Genomic DNA, 20,818 nt, shown 5'->3' on the forward strand with positions numbered 1-20,818 from the left:
TTTCTATTATACATCACACCATATTACTCTTAAACAGACTTGCACACGGAAGAAAATCCACACTTCTTTATCCTGCAAACTGATGGCTGCATCTTAGCTCCCTGTCAATCATTGTTATAAGCTCTGTCCCTTGCACCTGGCAGTCAGCATAGCAAAAGTATACGGAGAATAAGATAAATTAAACAATGTTTCTGTTTCTCCTTTCCATTTTCAATGGAGATTTATAGGGAAACCCTAAAAGGAATTGAAAAAAAAAAGGTGCCTATAGTGTCCAGTTAATATAAAAACATCAACTCAACCCGTAGATTAGTGATTTTATAGTTGATGTTAAATGGCAGGGGCCAATGAAATCCGAATTCCAAATCAACCAGGCTTGGTTGCCTATCGTCTTTTCGGTTTATTTGGAATTTGAAATAAATTAATTTAGGAATTCAGAAGGGTACCGGAACAGCCAAAATTTGGCTGTATTTCAATTCAGTCTCAACCAAACCTCCTAGTCTGATATTTATATAGTCTATTCTATGTACATCTCATATGAAAATGGAATATCCCCCTTATCTAGCAACATCATGGATGTACAGATCTGTCAATGCATATCGGGATCAGATTGTGATGGTGGCACAAAATGCCACTTATCTCAAAATGTAATATGAACTCTTTAGTTCATTACTGTGTTACCTATATTGTGTTTGTGCACATTGTAAAAAGAAAATAGAGACATAGAAGCCGGATGAAAATCCTGCCGGCCATTCATTGTCTGAGATTGTCAGGCAACCGCTCTAAACAAATAACTGCATGGAAAATTGCACAGTATTAAAATTAGCCAGCATGGAATTCTAGATGACACCATGGTGACTCTGCCGGAGGTTGAATTACTCCTTCAGCAGCAGAGGGGTAATCCCCATATGTGCAATATATCATACATACAGACTCCAGGCAGCATGGCCATTTCAAATCACTGAAGTGGTCATGGTATTTGCAGTAACCCTTTAATTAGAAAAATGTTAAAAAAATAAATAAAGCCACAAAATAAGAACAGTTGACTTCAAATGGTTACATGATGGTTTAATTGAACTGTTCAGAGTCACTTTGCAAACATTTAAAACTTCGGAAACCATGTTAAAAGAAAATGTTCAAGCCGGATGATCAGAAGATTAACATATTATGAGAGTATCTAGCTATGCTTACCTGGAGCACAGTGGGGTGTAATGGATTGCGGTGTACAATGTCAACTGTTAACAGCTGAAAGCATTCTGTACATCTAAAATAAATGATATATTGTGTCACAATTGGAATGCCTTTGTAGTTTCTATAAATAGAGCCAAAACACAGCCACATAGCTGTTTAACGACCAAAGGGATAAGAGAACCTTATTTCGCAGTCTTAAGATGTATGATCACATTGGACTTGAACTATCCTTTGTAGCAATTCCTTCTTACTGATTATTCGCTTTGTACATTATTGCTATGCACCCTTAGAAGAGGTAAGGGTTAATTCACTTATCTCATAAACTGTAGGGAATTGAAAATCAGATTGCAAAAAAAAAAGGATAAAAATCTCAGCAATTCAGTTTTAAATTCACTATAATTTAGTGACTAACCCTCTAGTATTCATTTATGCATACCGTGCAATTATATTTACTTTTATGATTTTCAGCAAACTAGGAATTGTAGAGAATTAACAAACAACTTGCAATTAACAAATACCATAATATAACCAATCATTAACAAAAATAATTTCGATGCTATAACCAAAAGTTAAATTTTCAATAAAATTACAATCACTTAAAGGAAAGTTTCTCAATTTTGGAATTCTCTCTATACAATGCAGTAGATATTGTTAAAAAAAAAAAAAGTCTGGATTGTTTTTGGTCAAAGCCAGCTATTTTTGGCTGTTGTAGTGAATATATGCTTGTGGATCCAAAATACTTATTAGTAGTTATTACCACTTTGAAAGCCAAAAATGATTTGTTTTCCTATCTTTCTGGCTTAACTGAAAACAACTAAAATTACAATCTCATGAAAAGTGAATAAATGCCTTGTTTTCACAAGTGCTAATGGGATCCATTTATTTTTACACTGTGTGGCAGGACAGAATTAGGTTGTAAGGTATTTGCTGTGATTCATTAATTTTACCTGTTAATGGTTTGGTCCCCCGTAGCAGAAGCTTCACTCACTACCTCCAATGTCAGCAAGAATTTCCCTATTGTCTCCTTCAAGGCATTAAAAGCTTTTGAAGCCAATTCTGATTTGACAAAATTCAGATAAAAGTGCTGGAGCTGGGATTGAAACACATGAAAGCATACAATACATTAACAGAAAGCATGAAGAATCATTAATCATGGTGTATCTTGTGATGAACCGGTGCCTGTCTATCCCATTAATCTCCGAGACATGGGCCATGTCCATGTCAGTGATGTTGTTTAGAAAACAGACATTCTGAAATGCTAGCATTCCCAGTTTCGCACCTTTCAAAGTGTTTATATTAAAGTTCTCCACCCTTCATGGAAGAAGCCAGAAAACCTATTGTGGGGAAAAGTTAGTAGCCACACAATAAGAAAAGGCACAAGATAGGAACCAGACTAGAACAGTTTCAACTGGACACATGTAAATACATTTGTGGTTCAAGAGATATTCAAGATGCATTGGAGAGATTAAATAGAACAGACAGGCACATATGGGTAGACTTATGAAAGTGTTCTGTTCTAAAAAGTTGTCTAAAATACTAAATGTGGGGTGATCACCATGGAAACCAGTGGAACCATCAGACACATTCCAATGATAACTTATTTTACATGTTTGCACCCCTTTTTAGAACACTTTGATAAATTCCCCAGATAGACTATATCCGGACAGACCAACATCAGACTGTAATGTGTCCAAACCTAGATCCCAAATTTCTAGCCTTGGGCAAATAATAATAAGAGTTGTAGATCACAGATGGCGGGGCCGGCCCACAAGATGTCCAGGTGGATCATGAGGCCTAGGCCCAAAACTTTAAGGAGAGACAATACTTCAGGCTTTAAGGAGGCAGATGATCCAGCTGCAAAACTCCCAAGAAATATAAGTATCTGTGTATTCCTATATGAATGAGTAAGTATGTGTCTGCCCGTTATTGATTAAAAGAAATAGCTATTGAGAACATGTGACATCAGCGGACAATCAGAACTCGAGATCAAAACATAATAACTGTTTATCTTTAAGCATTCCAATGTTCGGGGTCGAGGAATTGGTTGTTTGACCTACATGATTATGTGAGTCCATTTGTCCCGTAAGGATGCCCAGGTCAGCTATAAATCAAGTTAAATAATAAAACTGCCATACAGATGTTTAAACATCAAAGCAATATATAAGCAGTTTGAGTTAAATTATATGATAAGCAAAAAGAATTTCTAAGATAGAGCCACTTTTCATAGCAATGATAAAATAATATAATGTACTAGATGTTGATTGATGAATGCATACTTTTACCCGTAATATGATTAAAATTGTAATCACGGTACAGACATGAGTAAGGTGCTATACCATGGCAAGAGTTTAACGTTCTTTGAAACTGTGCAACTCATTTGGTTCTTCCACTGAACAATCTAAGGTCATAGACATTCTTCACATTTGTTTTGGATCACCGATAATTGCTTTGCTTCTAGGCAAAACCAACTGAATATTTAATTAATCGGTCAACCAGGCAAAGTTGCTAAAAGTCGAATTTTTATTTTCTTCTGGCGTATGATCAAAGAAAATATTCCAAAGGGGTTCCATGCTTCAAAAGGCAATCAATGTCTTCTATAATCACACACACAAAACACCCAAATTATTGTGATATAAGATCAACAGGAAGAAAAGTGTTCCATGAATGAATACATAATTAAAATTAGACCAGTAAAATTGCTCAGTAGGACTTTAGCTGCAATATATACGTATATCTATTTAGGAGAGGACTATGGAGGTGCAGTTCATCACTGGCCAGGACTAGAGGAAGATATTTGGTGATTTTTTTCTTAATTTTTCTGGAATAGTACATTTTACAAAATTGTAATAAAATTAGTTCAACTAAAACCTGGAAGTGACACCCAACACACCATGATATATAACACCAATTGGTAAAGTGAGGGACTTTTTTTTGCCTGTTTGTAGCTTCATGAATGACGACTTTGCTTTAAATTGATTTTGTCTACAAAACGCGATTTAAAGTCTTAAACTGAATCTGTCAATTTACTAAGTATGATCAGGGTTTTATTTTTTTTATCATTCAGTGTTTATTGAAAATATAGCACAAGATGGTACAGGAAATCAAAGTCTATGCAGGCAAAAAAGAGAAAATGACACATACAACATAGCAATACAATAAGTGGCAAGTGCAGACACAGAAGACAAAGACACAGAACGTCGCCCATGTAATACTAAATGTAAGAGCGCCAAATAAAAAATCAGCAAGTATGGGTATGGTAAAAAGTCATATGTAGGCAATAGGAACTAGTTGGAAGGCGTGAGTGTCAAGAGGGCCTAGTGTCGAGCACTCATGAATGTTAACTAGTGAAGAAGAGAAAAACAAAAGAGAGAATGGAGCTCTGTGTGCAGCAGATCCACCACTGAGCTCATAGGTCGGACCCTGTAATTATATGGTATACTGTGGGTAAGGAGTAGTGGGTTAGTGTAAAGTGTATTCATTTGTAAAAAGAAATGACCCCCTCCCGAGAAACCTGTAAGATAACAACATGTTCTGGTATCTCTAGGGGTCTAAATCCAAGCATGCGTGACCATATATAGGGAGAAAAATAATAATAAAAAATTTAAAAGAGGTACCTTACGGAAATCAATTATATTATGTACAGCGTAAGCAACTTAAAGACACATAAACATCAAACAACTCACCCAAACCCAAGGCAGAAAAGGGTTCAAGCAGTGACAACTTTGGGTCTGCAGCCTAGGGATACCTCCAGTAGCTACTCCTCATATGGCTACTAGAAGTGCTTCCTGTGGCAGTGCTGCACGATGTTCATCACTGACATTCAGTGTCTCCAACCCCTGCATGGAGACACTGCACTTTCCTCATAGAGATGCATTGATTCAATTCATCTCTATGAGGAGATGCTGATTGGCCAGGGCTGTGTTTGGCTTTTGCTGGCTCTGCCCCTGATCTGCCTCCTTGACGGTGTCAGCCAATCCTATAGCAAAGCATTGTGATTGGCTAAGAGTAAGAGAATCCCTTCTGATTATGTCAGTCAAGCAGACAGATCAGAGGCAGAGCCAGCAGCTGCAGACTTGAACAAAAAGTAAGATTTTTCTTTTTAGGGGGCAAAAACGGGCCAGGGGGGCTAGATGGTGGTTTTAACCACCTGATCCTATAGTGTTCCTTTAAAGTGAAACTGTTATGATCGGTTTTCTTTCTAGGGACTCCTTAAGTAATTAATTATTAATCTTGTGTATTCGGTTGCATATGAACTGTGATTCGTCCAAATTATGGGCTATTAGCTGGTCATCCAAATTCCATAAATCCAAGGTGCCATTTGAATATAACATGAACAAATGAACTGGACAATGGACAAACAGGTCTGTTTTGTGATTCGGAGTTCCATTCGTAGTGCCAAAAAAGGAGATGAATGATGGGGAAAAAAAATGAACGATTGATAGGGGGCAGCCACTAAATACTGATTTTATTCACAAATAAAGTGGAAAAAACTAAAAAAAAACTAAAAACATATATATATATATATATATATATATATATATATATATATTATATATTTTTACTTCTTCTGTTTTCCCTCTATTGGTTACTTTTTTCACTTGATCTGTGAGACTAATAGCAACAATGTGTGACTATCAATATACCTGAAAAGAAAAGTATTTCTATTACGTATATATTGTGCGGTACACAGATTGGCCCATTTGTGCTTCCTTTTTGGTTGCCCAAACCATTTTTAAAAAAATCATTTGCATCAATGAAAATTGTGTCAGTTAAACCGTCCGAAACAATTTTGTGTAATAGTGTGTGTTTAAGCGTAATAAGTATATAATTTGCCATAGTGATAAGAAAGTGTCCATTGTCACATTGTAACAAACAACATACAGTATGCAGCATGTTCTACACTGCAGTGCATTCTATATATACTCTTTTTAACACTGACACCTAGTGGTTGTAAAACAGTTCTCTCTCAAATTCACATTATACTGTAGTTCATAATTCACCAAGCATTGAATTGTAGCCAATTTAAATCCTACCGGCAAAATTGAGGAAAAAGTACATTATATGGAAATAAAATTCAACTTGGGTATAGTCACAGCTTGCTATTTGACCATTTGGATTTTAATTTGCTACAACTCCGATTTTATTGAAATACTATGTCCTATATAATACTGGAGGTATAAAACTGATTTTAACTTTGTATTTCAAGTAACTTCCAAATACACAGTGATTATTACTTTATTTTTTTTTTATTTTTTTTTTAAATAATTATGAGATTTCCAGTAGTTACCAAGGAGACTTTGAAATTATCCATAATTTTTACTCTTGTACAGTCATTAGCAAACGTATTGATTCCATTATCTTCCCAGTGACCTGAATGCATTTGAAATATAGTATAATAAATCATTTTCTAGTTTATGAAGTGCTAGGCTACTTCAATATACATGGTAGAATAAAAAAACATATGAGAATGTGCGAAATTACTAGATATTTGCATATAGATGACTTTTCTCTCCGTAGGACAAAAACACCTGGACGTTCATACCTATTCTAACAGTAAAATAATCTTCAGTGTAGAGACAGCTTGGGATAATGATACACAATGACTGATTACCAGTGTGAGCCCAGTTAACAAACTAATAGGGTAATTCACTAAACCATGAGTTGAATTACCAGGAAATTTCAAACTTTAGGTCACAATGAGAAATCTGGAGAAAAAAAAAATGATTTAACTCAGCTATTTTACAGCTCAACTATTTTGGGCTTAAAATGTTCCTGGTCAATTACCACCAATGCGAAAGTTTAAATAAATGTATTAACAAATCATATTTAAAGGGGCACTCCAGACAGAAAAATAATTTGGGTGCCTTTGATAGGTTTTGGCCTTATTAATACCCTGGATTTTTGCATGCTCAAATCTTTGTAATTTTAATAAAATTTTTTTTTTTTTTAAATGACAAATGGGCTTGCCTCCTTAGCCACGCCTCCTCATTCCAGAAAACATTCTTCCTTATACGTGTGCATACAAAGCTCAGCCACTCACAGTATACATAATAAATGATATTGCCCTGATATAGCTGTTTTTTCTTTAAACAATAATATTGTATTTAGCTATTTGAAGTTACAGTTTATTAATGATACATTATTGGTGCTGTATGCATATTATTAATTTGTATTTATCTCCGATGGGAGCCTGAGTATCCTGTGCCGATAGGTTCTTGAGATGATCCCAGACTTGCAGCACTGAACCTACACACATGTATTGACCCTCTGCACCCACAGCAACACTTCACTCTATGCTGTGTAATTATCTCCAAACATAATGCATTAAAATGGCACTCTGACAAAATATGCAACTGGCTGTGTGATTTCTCGCACAAAACAATAGATAATTAAAATAAAGTAAATTCTGACACAGTTGGCCAATGAAGTATTTGTATCCCATGCTAATTACTTCTATTAAAAAAAAATAATAATAATTATTTACCTTTATTGGAATGTACGGCTCATTAGGTTGTTTCTGAACAATTCCAGTAGAATGAATAAATGCACGGAGAGGGGACATTGATGTCACAAGGACATATGTTCTCAAAAGTGGAGATTCCTGTGATGAGTGTTTCACTTCAGTCCACAAACTCCTAGAATAAAAAATGTATACGTGTATCAATCTTACGCCTTGCCATATCAATAAAAGATCATCTCCAACTGTCCACCTACTTTCTCTGTCTTTTATCTACTGAGCAATGTATCACCTACCTGGATCTACTGAGAGTTACACTCGCGAGCTGCAACTATGAATGCTAAACGTTTTCCTTCTTTCATTAGTAATTAGCCAAGGAGACACCACCGCTCACTCCACTGCCCCTCAACAGGCAAATCAGTACTGGGGGTGGGTGGGGGTGACAGAATTAATGTCTGCAGCCAATGACTCTGTAGTCCAGAGGTGTAAGCAGAGGTGTGAGGTATGAGGCAAAAGCGAGTGTAGGCATCTGTGTGTGAATTTAAGAAATAATTGAAATTCATTCATTAAGATGTGACATGTTTTTTTTAAACCCTAAGAAAAAAATCTCTTTTTGGTGTGTTGTACTATGTTAGTTTAACAGGAATTTCACTTTTTGTTAAATCTAAATACTCTGCATCAGTACATGGTCTGAGTGGTTTAAATACGTGCTCTTATTCTCAAAGTGTTTTTTAAATATTTTATATTTTTTATGGTCTTTGTGCATAGCTCTTCATACTATCTAGAAAAAAAAACATACAGAGTTGAGTCAATTTAAAATTTTCGGCCCAATAGTCTAACTGGAATCATTCTCCCAGTCAGCTATGTTCAGCTATATTTGGTCTAAATTTTCAAATAAAATTTAAACCCTGCCAATCATACAATTTTGTGACGCAATCAGGTGTTTGTCACAATTCCGTATCTCCAAAGTGCCATACTGACATATACCCATGCAAATAGCCAAACATTCGGTATTCAGAGCTCCGGCCGTGGCACCACAAAAAGAGATGACTGATGGTAAGAAAGATGATTGATGGCTGGAGCACAGCCTCTGAATGTTGATTTGATTCATATTTAAAGTGAGAAATGACCAATAGAGGGGAAAAATGGGGAGCAGCAAAAAAAAAAAGTCTATATTTTACATAAAATTCTATTTCATATTTAATTAATATGTATAATAGAGACAGGCTCCTCCCACAAACATTTGTGTTCAAAGCCGCATGACCCTTGTGGGAGAATCTAGGGTAAAACCTATGTCTCCCTCCCCCCATGTTTTGACCCTTCAATCCTACCCCGTTTTTTGTTTTGTTACAATATGCATAACTTGCGCGGTATATACTTCAACACAGCTATTGGCATTGTACTCACTAGATGCTGGTCATAAATAAAGAACTAAAAATAAATACATATGTATAATATATAAATATATACATTTAGATTTTTTTTTTTTTTTTTACTGCCCCGTATTTATTGGTTACTTTTTTTTTCTTGATCTTTAAAATTGTAGGAAAATGCTCCAGCGTACTGTTCCTCCGCACACCATCGGTATTGCCCCTGCTTTACTTCCCTCACTCTCTCTTCATCCCATGAACTTTTCTCATGCACCCTCTCTCCGCTAGCGCCTTCTAAATCCACCTAATAAAATATCTCACTCCAATCATTTAAACCTTACTCCCATCTTCTCCCTCTTCCTATTCTTCTGCTCCCGGGAGCTGATAATGTTTCTCAATATCCTGGCCTTTTCTCTGCTTACTTACCTTGTGCTAACACCAATACCCACACCAATGTTATACCCATCCCATGTAACTCTCCTTTTAAGTCCTCCTTTCGCACTGCCCTCTGGATTGCACACTCTGTGTGCAACATCACTAAATCAAATACTGTCCATGGCTTATTCATCTCAAGTTTACTAAACTTACTGCCATTAACTAAAACATGGCAGCCCGTACTCTTCCTTGGCCATTTTGCTGCCTGGCTTCCCTTTAACCCCTTAAGGACCAAACTTCTGGAATAAAAGGGAATCATGACATGTCACACATGTCATGTGTCCTTAAGGGGTTAAAGTAATCTTCCTTCTCTAATTTTGGGGACTTCAACATTTCAATTAACCCATCCTTGACCTCAGTAGCCTCAAAACATATTTCAATGACTTCAGATGACTTCTCTATAAAACTCAATTTCCTCTCTCAGATCACCACCTTTTATCTTTTATTCTTGAGAGCCTCCTCACCCAATACTCTCGGGCTAATCCTTCTGAACTCAGGAGAAAGCTAAATTCTTTTGAACTGTCAACATATTGTCTGCTCTTAATTCTCATCCAGGGCCGGACTGGGAATGAAAAGCAGCCCTGGAAAAAAATTCCATACCAGCCCCGTAATGCATCGCGCCAGCATAGTGCGCAGATATGGAAGCGGGAAAAAAAATGAAAACTATCACTCAAACATAAAATAAATCGTTTGTGCATGGAGGGGTGCTGTGTGCGTGAAGGGGTGCTGTGTGCGTAAAGGGGTGCTGTGTGCGTAAAGGGGTGCTGTGTGCGTGAAGGGGTGCTTTTTATGTGTGGAGGGGTTCTGCGTGCATGTTGGTGGGGGGAGGAGTGTAGTGTGTGTATGGGGGGTTATAGCATTGATATATTTATATAAAAAAAAACTTTTTTTAATCCCCTCCCCCTTTACCTTTGGTCAGGGCCCAGGGGAGAGGGGGAACTTTTCAATCCCTGGTGGTCCAGTGGTGGAGCGTGCTGTTCAGCCTGCAGCTCCTCTGGCTGCAGGCTGACTTCGCTCTTCTCCCGCGAGAACAGCAGGCAGATCGGAGCGTTGCCATGGTAACGCACGGCAACGCTCCAACATGCCTGCTCGCGGGAGGCGCGTTCTCGCTTGCAGGTTCCTGTCAGACCGGGTAGGGGAACAGAAGCTCCCCTACCCAGTGGTGTACACATGACCTATGGGGCCGCGGTGCGAAAATTGATCCCTGCCCCCCCCCCCGCACGCTTACTCTGCGCAGGCCGGGGCCGCAACACATGGCGGCGGGCACCTGGTCGCAGGGGTTGCGGGCACCTGGTCGCAGGGGTTGCGACCCCTGCGACCGCGGTATGTACACCAGTGCATGCAGATGCACACACACTTAACCCCTTAAGGACCAAACTTCTGTAATAAAAGGGAATCATGACATGTCCTTAAAGGGTTAAAGGACCACTACAGACACCCAGATCACATCAGCTCAATGAAGTGGTATGGGTGTCAGGTCCCTCTAGTTTTAACCCTGCAGCTAAAAGCATAGCAGTTTCAGAGAAACTGCTATGTTTCACTGAGGGTTAATCCAGCCTCTAGCGGCTGTCTCACTGACAGCCGCTAGAGGAGCTTCTGCGATTCTAAGACACTGAACGTCCATAGGAAAGCATTGAGTAATGCTTTCCTATGGGCGGTTTGAATGCGCGCACGGCTCTTGCCGTGCATGCGCATTCGGAGCTGAGCGGCGGAGGGATCCCCAGCGCCAAGGGAGTCCGGCGCTGGAGAAAGGAAAGTGCTGAAGACACACACACACTCTCAAGAACAGACGCATACACACTAGCTAACAGACACACACACATTTACTGACAGAGACACACTCAGCGACAGACATACATACACACTCACTTACAAAACATACACTCTCACTGACAAACACACACTCACTAACAGACGTCAAACAGACTCACTAACACAAACACACTCAGTAACAGACACACACAGTAACACACTCACTGACACTCACTAGCATACACACACTCACTGACACTCATAGTAACACTCACAGTAACACTAACACACACACTAACACTAACACACACACTAACACTCACAGTAACACTAACACACACACTAACACACAGTAACACTAACACTCACAGTAACACTAACACACACACACACTAACACTCACAGTAACACTAACACACACACACTAACACTCACAGTAACACTAACACACACACTAACACTCACAGTAACACTAACACTCACAGTAACACTAACACACACACTAACACTCACAGTAACACTAACACACACACACACACTCACACTAACACACACACACACACACACAAAGACATTTTTTTTTTAATTTAATCCCCCCAGCCTCCTTACCTTTTGGAGTGCTGAGGGGATTCCCTGGGGTCCAGTGGTGCTGCTGGGCTCCTGGGGGGCCGGTCACCCGGCGGGCAGGCAGGCTGGCCGGTGCGCGAGGGAGCACTCTCCCTTGAGTGCTTCCTCTTCATCTCCCTCGCGCGCCGCGTACTGATACCGGCGTCGGAAGATGACGTCATCTTCCGGCTCCGGTATCAGTGCGGTGCGCGAGGGAGCTGAAGAGGAAGCACTCAAGGGAGAGTGCTCCCTCGCGCACCGGCCAGCCTGCCTGCCCGCCGGGTGTAAGCAGGGCCAGCCTCGGGGGCCCCCCCAGGAGAAGAGGCTGGCCCTGTGACACTGCCCCTACCCTATCCGGTCTGCCTGCCCGGCCACGCTACATTCTGTGACCGGCAGGAGGGGAGCGCATCCCCTCCTGCCGGTCACCCTGTAATTGCGGCCCGGGCTGGTGCATACTAGGCGGCCGCGCACCAGCCACCTAGTGTGCCGGCCCACCGGGAAATTTCCCGGTGGGCCAGTCCAGCCCTGTTCTCATCCACCCCTACCTTTGTCTGTCCCTCTCTGGCTATCTTTTAATATAACACTACTCTCACCTCTGCTCTGAATGTTGTAGCCCAACTCCAAGCATACATCTCTCGGAGGACACACTTCCAACCGTGGCAAACTAAGTCAATCCGCTACCTACAGATATGCTTCTGCTGTTCTAGAACGAGGTACCGGTTGCATCTCTTCCATCCCTGATTGGATGTCTTCCCACTTTCTGAAACTCAATATCTTTAAACTTATTATTCATAACACTTATCTTTCTCTATTCCTGTTAAACATAGTGGTCAATATTGCTTTGGCATTTTGCACCATTTCCCTTTTCTGAATTCATTAATAAACACCACAAGTTACAAAATATAAACCCAATCACCGTTTAGGAACATATGTACGTACTTACAAAAATTTAACAACCTGACTTGCTTCACAAAGATCTGCATATTCTTTCTTCATTGGAAAAAGTCTAGATAAAGCTTCTCTGGAGAGTAATTCTTCAAAATCAGTTGAGCATATTGAATGATTCCGAAATTCTACAAGGAGATACATAATAAGAATCATGTTTCCCGGTAAATGGATTAGACCCAATAGAAGATTTTAGTAACAGTTTAATAAGAGGAAGAACATTTTTATAAATATTCTAATTATCTAAGTTTATCAATAATTTTAATAATTCCATAATTTTTACAAGCATATGTAAATCCAAACAGAAGTGGTGCAAGAAAGATGTTGTAGCGGATCTGCAATGCTGAGATTGAATATCTCTGCTGTAATCCTCTGGAGCTGGAAGTGAAGAGCTGGTAAGTAGATATGGCCTATTCCCCCAGTAACTGGCCAACGCACAGTTCTGGAAGTCAACTGATTTTATTTTGGCCACACACCGCTTTCATGTATTGACCCTTACATGGGGTCTCCTATACAAAAATACAGGGCTTTTTCTCCCTAGATTCTCAGTGCCTGAGAGATAATTGCGTGAGAAAAAACTATAACTAAACTAAAACTATAACTCATATATCTCTCAGGTACAGAAAAATCTACAATATTTTAAAACACCCCAAAAATCCATTCTAATACTTCAGAACCCCACGAAAGTCACATCACTGAATAGCTTGGATCTAAGCACACACTTTGACGAAATATCACTCTGATCTCTTCGGTGGTTCGGGGACGCCATTCGAATAAGCTTTTGACCAGGCACCTTTCGGGATTCTCGTACAAACACTGACAAAGGCTCCCCCTGGCTGTTAGTGTACAAATGTTCCCCTTGTTTAGTAGTTTATGCCTCTCGAACGCCGTTCTCATAACTGTTTGGGAAGTTGGATGGGCAGCGGTACCAGTTTACCGGGTGTTTGCTGGGTCGTGGAGCCGAAAAAAGTTCCATGCCATGTATGACCATGTACCGCTGCACGCGTTTGGGAGACAAAATGGCCACCTTTTGTTTGCACACGTGCGTTCGGTTATACGAACGGCAGCCACACAGGTAGAGCACTCAAGTACTCCTTAATTGCGGTTAACAACCAGGGGTGTAGTCAGACAAGAGATAGGTTTAACCAACTCATTAGATAGCCTAGCATTTACTGAATTATACAGCCTTGTTTCTATTATGTTTGTACATGTCATGTTTTTATTCTTTGTCACTCCTCTGAATAATCTTCCCTGACATATGCATTTTACTAACTTACTTAAACAAAACGAGAACCCAAACTGTTGAAATATTGATCTCCTTGACTTAAACATTGTGCCTGACTAACGTATGCCACAACCTGTATTGCAAAAGTTTACCGATCTACCCTGATGTCGCTGTCGTGGTGCACCAAGGCTACTTGTTACTTCTATGCACAACTAAAATAAAGAATAAAAAAAAACAAAAAAAACAACCAGTAGTGGTCGATGTTCTAATCCAATAACGGGGGGGACCACAGATGCTCTGTTCCCGAACAGGTGGATACAGGTTTGTCCGTATAACCTCAATATGGGTTCGGGCAACTCCAGGGACTGATGCCAGGTCCGCCACAGATGTCATCTAAAAAGGGATATTATATGTGCATGATTTCCACATTTTCAAGTGGCCAAAGAGGGCACACTATCATTTTATCTGATGTTGCAAGAAGTCAGAATAAAAGATTTCAGGAATATTTGGGTGATTTCATAACTTCACGAGTGACCTCTGTATCATTGAAAATGTTAAAAGCAACATTTCTAAATACGACGTGTTCTTTAAATGTGGGTTTATGGTGTGTTTTGGAGATCTTTAGAACATTGATATACACAAAAATGTCAAGCTTCTACAAAATAGGAGACTAAAAGAAAAAGAACGGCATTGGGATCCAAGAGAGAGACTGCCACCCTGGAGATGGGCAGCTAGGTTGTATTCAAGCATGTGGTAAAATTAACTCATGAATAGAAAAGGAACGAACAGCAGGTATTAAGTGAGACCACCTTATTATTATCCAAGACTAGGAATCAGAATAAATGGTTATTTAAAAACAGTTTTCGCTTTCAATCTGCTTTTAAATCTATTCTGCATACAGACAGTAGATGGCAGGCTTGAGCCTATAAGAGATTCAAAATTCAGCACGAGAACTGGATGAGAATAGTTTTGAGATCACTTGTAAAAGATTTGAAGCAGATATGGTTTTGTTTATATCAAGATTATTTATTTATTGTGTTATAAAGAATGGTAAAAATTCAATGTTTTGCATTTATTAAAAAAGTAAAACTAAAGACGATAAAAAAAAGAAAACGCATTCTTTTACCTTATTTCCCTTCTTTACACAGTGCATTAAGAAAGTATCAGATCCCTTGATTTATTTATTTATTTATTTATTCATATTGTGTAATGCTGCAGCCTTATGCTACAATGATTTAAATGATTTTATTTTAAAACCAATCTACACTTACAACCCCAAATGAAAAAGCTAAAATCAGACTTTTGACACTAGTGCAAATATATTAAACAAAAAAAAAGAAATATCACATTGATTCAAACCCTTAATTCAATACGTAGTTGAGGCACCCATGGCAGCGATTTCTGCCTCAGTCTTTTTCAGTATGACACGACAAGCTTTTGCACACCTGGATTTAGGTCATTTCTGCCATTCATCATTGTAGATCCTCTCAACCTCTGTTAGGTTGGATGGGGACCGATGGGGAACAGCCAATTTCATGTCTCTTCAGAGATGTTTGAATGGGTTCAAGTTCGGGCTCTGGCTGAACCACTCAAGGACATTCACAGAGTTATCCCTAACCCAAAATTCATATGTGCAAAGGAACACCCCTAATACACAATAAAGGTACAAATCAACTTTTAAAAACAGCTTCTCACGATCACTTCCCTGTGTAGTGATCTTGTATAGATAGAATGAAAAAAGTGAAAAAGCGGGATACAGCTGAATATCTAAAATATATAACATGAACAAGACATAGTGTAACACTGTGTAACAATATATAAATTGATAGCTGCTTTGATTGCACTCACAGACTTCAGGCACTAAATTAAATATCCCATAGGTCCTTATCAGGATCTCTTTTGGATACTCATGTTCACAAACAGGAACCAGGATCCAGGTATTAGACATGTGCAATTCGTTTCGGTCCGAATATAAATTCGGACAATTCGGACATTCGGGTACTTTCGAATGTCCGAATTCCCGAAGTGCCGAATTGCCGAGGTCCCGAAGTTCCGAAATTACCGAATTTCCAAAGTGTCGAAGTGCTGAAGTTCCGAAGTGCTGAAGTGTCGAAGTGCTGAAGTTCCGAAGTGCTGAAGTGCCGAAGTTGCCGAAGTTCCGAAGCACAGTATTGCCTAAGTACTAATATACTTACCCAGTGAAAGAAGAAGAATGTTACATTGTAAACAATTTTAAATAAAAAGTACACAAACATAGCCAGGATTCAGCTGTAAGCATTTGCAACACTTACAACAATCAAGTAACATACATTCATATAAAATTTAAGTTATTTGGCCAGTCAATGTAATGACAGGAATTAATACGTAGATAACTCCCTAATTCCCACGGTATTAGGGAGCTATCTACTAAAAGGCTGAAAGACCTAAATTGGTCTTTCAGCCAAATTTACTAATATTAAGTAAAGATTACTTAGTATTAGTAAATTATGCCCCTACTCGCTATACCGCGAGTAGGGGCATGTCTATTAAACAGTGAGCAGACTGTGGCTGCTCACTGTAAAAAAAAAAAATAAGGTCCCCCCTCCCGAGCCCAAACTAGAAGAAAGAAAACATTGAATTGTAAGTTTTTTATTTGTTTTTTTTACAGGTACTTAGTTAAAGGCCCTCCCCTCATTAGTTTTTAGGGTGAGGGGGGTAGGTAGGGGGATCATTTTTATTGAGGGGGAGGGGTGACTAGGGGATTGGGGACCCCTAGTCACCTGGGGGGGACATTTTTTTAGGGCCCCCACCCGCTGCTCAGAGGTGGGGGCCAGGGGGGAGGACCTTAGGTCCCCTTCCTTATTAGTATTTAGGGCCCCCACCCGCTGGTGAGGGGTGGGGGCCAGGGGAGGACAATAGGTCCCCCCCTTATTCTTGTTTATGGCCCCCACCCACCACTCAGGGGTGGGGGCCAGGGGGAGGACATAAGGTCCCCCCTTATTCTAGTTTAGGGCCCCCACCCACCGCTCAGGGGTGGGGGCCAGGGGGGAGGACATTAGGTCCACCCCCCTTATTCTTGTTTAGGGCCCCCACCCACCACTCATGGATGGGAGCCAGGGGGGAGGACATTAGGTCCCCCCCCTTATTAGTATTTAGGCCCCCGCCGGTCAGGGGTGGGGGCCGGGGGGGGCACTATTTTTTTTTAACCCCTTAAGGACACATGACATGTGTGACATGTCATGATTCCCTTTTATTCCAGAAGTTTGGTCCTTAAGGGGTTAAACAGTGAGCAGTCACAGGCTGCTCACTGTTTACTAGACATGCCCCTACTCGCGGTATAGCGAGTAGGGGCAAAATGTACTAATACTAAGTCATTTTTACTTAGTATTAGTAAAGTTGTCTGAAAGACCAATTTAGGTCTTTCAGCCTTTTGGTAATTAACTCCCTAATACCGTGGGAATTAGGGAGTTATCTACCAAGCGGCTGCAAGAGAAGTCCCGAGGTGCCGAAGTCCCGAAATTCCGAAATGCCGAAATTCCGAAGAGTCGAAGTGCCGAAGTGCTGAAGTTGCCGAATTTCCGAAGTGTTGAAGTGCCGAAGTTCCGAAGTGCTGAAGTGCTGAAGTGCTGAAGTCCCGAATTGCGAATATCCCGAATTTTGAAATGCCGAACCGAACCGAAAATTTTCCCCATGCACATGCCTACCAGGTATGTAGTAAACTTTGGTTAATTATAAATACAAATAAATAAAAATACAAGGTCTACGTGTTTCGTTCCTCTAACTAAACTTCCTCAAGGACCAATATAGTTAAAATATTAAATTGCCAACAGAAAAAAATGTATCAGCCTCATACATTTTTTTTCTGCTGGCATTTTAATATTTTAACTATACTGGTGTAGCGTTACTTACCTTATCCGGGGGCCGGCCGCGGTCCTCTCTTCAAGCCGCGCGCGGTCCTGCGGCTGCACGAGCCGCGCGCGGCTCATCCGACTCGCCTAACAGGAAGACGGGCAGTGACCGCGAGATGCGGTCACGTGTCCCGCCTGCAGCTAAGAGCGCGCCGCGAGTCTCGGGCGCGCTCTTAAAGAGACAGTGGGAGCCTAAATTGCAAAAAGGCTCCCATTGGCTCCTGTCATGCCAATCACCTACCTGTTGGGGGTGTGGAAGTGACAGGAGCCAATCACATTAGTTTGAAGGCTACTTATACTCACCCTTTTCCCTTAGTTCCTTGCCCTATCGTGGTTTCTGCTACAGTTCCCTTTAGTGCTTGTTGTGTTCAGTTGTGTTTCTCCGTATTTGACCTTGGCTTTGTATTCTGACTTCGTTTTCGCTTTATCCTTGTCTGTACTGTTTGCCGGCTTGCTGATTCCTGTGTACCAGACCCCGGCTAGTTCTCGTTTACGCTGTCTCTTTGTGCCCTTGACCTCGAATCGTTCCTGACTCTGTACTTCTCCTATTACGTAGAGTCCGGCCACTCTAAGGTCCGGTAGACGTATCTCTCCTCTGTGCTGTCTTCTGTTAGGCTGGATCCTGCGTGTAGGGGTATATACTCGTTACATTACGATAGGGCCATGGACCCCGCAGATTTAGCTCAACAGATGGCGTCCCATGAGGCTAGATTTGTAGAGCAGGATCACCGTATGGATCAGATAGCTCAGGCTCTCCCGACGCTCTTAGCTAGAACCATTCCAGCAACCGCACCTAACCCTCCTACACCCCTGCTTCCTGAAGTATCGACTGTGCCTAATGCTACGGCCCATTTAACGCCTCCTCCTAGGTATGGAGGGGATTCTAAGACATGCAGAGGGTTCATTAACCAAATAGAGTTTCATTTTGAGATGTATCCACGTTCATTTCCCACAGAGAGGTCTAAAGTTGGGTTCTTTATGCACCAACTTACCGACAAAGCACTTGAATGGGCAAACCCTATTTGGGAGGCTAATGGACCTATGGTGCATGACTTTCACAGTTTCCTTACAGCTTTTCGCAGAACTTTTGACACTATGAAAAGGTCTAAGAATGCCGCAAGAGCATTAATGAGGGTTAAACAGGGTTCTAGGTCTGTGGCTGATTACGCTATTCAGTTTCGTACCCTTGCCTCACAGGTAGATTGGACCAACAATGGGTTAACTACTGCCTTCATGGAAGGCTTATCAGACTCTATATTGGATGAGGTAGCAGCTAAGGAGCTTCCTGTTGCCTTAGAGGATATAGATAATAGGATTCGTGACAGGCTCTATACCAAGAACAGGAATAGACGTTTTGTTACACCTATTCACCCCAGAGTTAATACACCGGAGAGTGTAAAAGTATCTGAAGAGGAACCCATGCAATTAGGGGTTGCCAAACTCTCTGATAATGAAAAATTACATAGGAGAAGGGAGGGACTCTGCCTATATTGTGGTAAGAGAGACCATATGGTAAAGGAGTGTCCTTTGCTCCCGGAAAACTCTCGCACCTAAGACCTTATAGGGGACTGGCCTTGGGTGTGATTTCTAAGTCTCCTACATTGCCTCCTAACCGACTGCTTCTCCCTGTTTCTTTACATATGGGAGAGAGTTGTATAGTTGAAAATATATGCGCCCTGGTTGACTCTGGGGCAGCTGAGAATTTTATAGACTCTGGTTTTGTAAAGAAAAACAATATTCCCATCAGGGAGAAGGAGATACCCTTGGCCGTTGAGGCCATAGATGGTAGACCATTGATATCTCCAGTTGTTACTCACGAGACTGCACCGCTACACATGTACACAGGGGTTCTACACTATGAAACCATTCGGTTCCAGGTCATCACCTCTCCCTCTTCACAGTTGGTGTTAGGGTATCCATGGTTACGTGCCCACAATCCCATTTTTGACTGGGAGACAGGGCAGATAAAATCATGGAGTGAAGCCTGCCATGAGTCATGTACTATTGAAGTCACGCCTGTGAATTCTATTAATGTTCCTACCATTCCTCCTTTGTCTACGGCTATACCCTCTCAGTATTTATCTTTAAAGACTGTCTTTGAGAAAAGAGAGGCTGACAAATTACCGCCTCACAGACCCTACGATTGTGCTATTGACTTGTTGCCTGGCACTATACCTCCCAAGGGCAGGGTGTACCCTCTATCGGTTCAAGAAAACCGTGTCATGGAGGAGTACAATAAAGAATCATTAGACAAGGGATTTATTAGGAGATCCTCTTCTCCGGCTGGAGCGGGGTTCTTCTTTGTATCAAAGAAAGAAGGTGATTTAAGACCTTGCATTGATTATAGAGGTCTTAATAAAATCACCATCAAAAATGCTTACCCTATACCATTAATAACAGAATTGTTTGACAGGCTCAAACATGCTACGGTATTCACCAAATTAGATCTTAGAGGAGCATACAATTTGATACGTATAAAAAAGGACCACGAATGGAAGACAGCCCTTAACACTAGGTCAGGTCATTATGAGTATACCGTCATGCCATTTGAGCTTTGCAATGCCCCAGCAGTATTCCAAGAATTTATTAATGATGTCTTAAGGGACTTTATTCACTCATTTGTTATTGTGTACTTGGATGACATTTTAATATATTCTACAGACTTACACACTCATCACAGACATGTTACGACAGTTCTGAAGACCCTTCTTGCTAATGGTCTTTATTGCAAACTAGAAAAATGTCTATTCGACCAATCCGAGGTCCAGTTTTTAGGGTATTTGATTTCCGCTAAGGGTTTTCGGATGGATCCCCAGAAGCTCACTGCGGTCATAGAATGGCCTCTGCCGCAAGGTCTGAAAGCCATCCAGCGTTTTCTGGGTTTCTCTAATTATTATAGACGTTTTATCAAAGGTTTTTCGTCTATCGTAGCACCTATTACTCGTATGACTAA

The 20,818-nt window shown here is 40.6% G+C and overlaps 1 protein-coding gene across 2 annotated transcripts in view; it reads right to left on the reverse strand.

Moving 5' to 3' along the window:
* Window positions 1-20,818, reverse strand: part of CPED1 (cadherin like and PC-esterase domain containing 1) — a 187,979-nt gene that overhangs the window by 98,799 nt on the left and 68,362 nt on the right. For both annotated transcript variants that reach the window (XM_063446835.1, XM_063446834.1), the window contains exons 5-8: window positions 12,752-12,881; window positions 7,673-7,823; window positions 2,136-2,278; window positions 1,189-1,261 (exon numbers count right to left, since the gene is read on the reverse strand). In XM_063446835.1, coding sequence (XP_063302905.1) covers window positions 1,189-1,261; window positions 2,136-2,278; window positions 7,673-7,823; window positions 12,752-12,881 — 497 coding nt within the window. The remainder of the gene's footprint in view (window positions 1-1,188; window positions 1,262-2,135; window positions 2,279-7,672; window positions 7,824-12,751; window positions 12,882-20,818) is intronic.

This window comes from Pelobates fuscus, chromosome 3, assembly GCF_036172605.1.
Source record: "Pelobates fuscus isolate aPelFus1 chromosome 3, aPelFus1.pri, whole genome shotgun sequence".
NCBI classification, from domain to species: domain Eukaryota; kingdom Metazoa; phylum Chordata; class Amphibia; order Anura; family Pelobatidae; genus Pelobates; species Pelobates fuscus.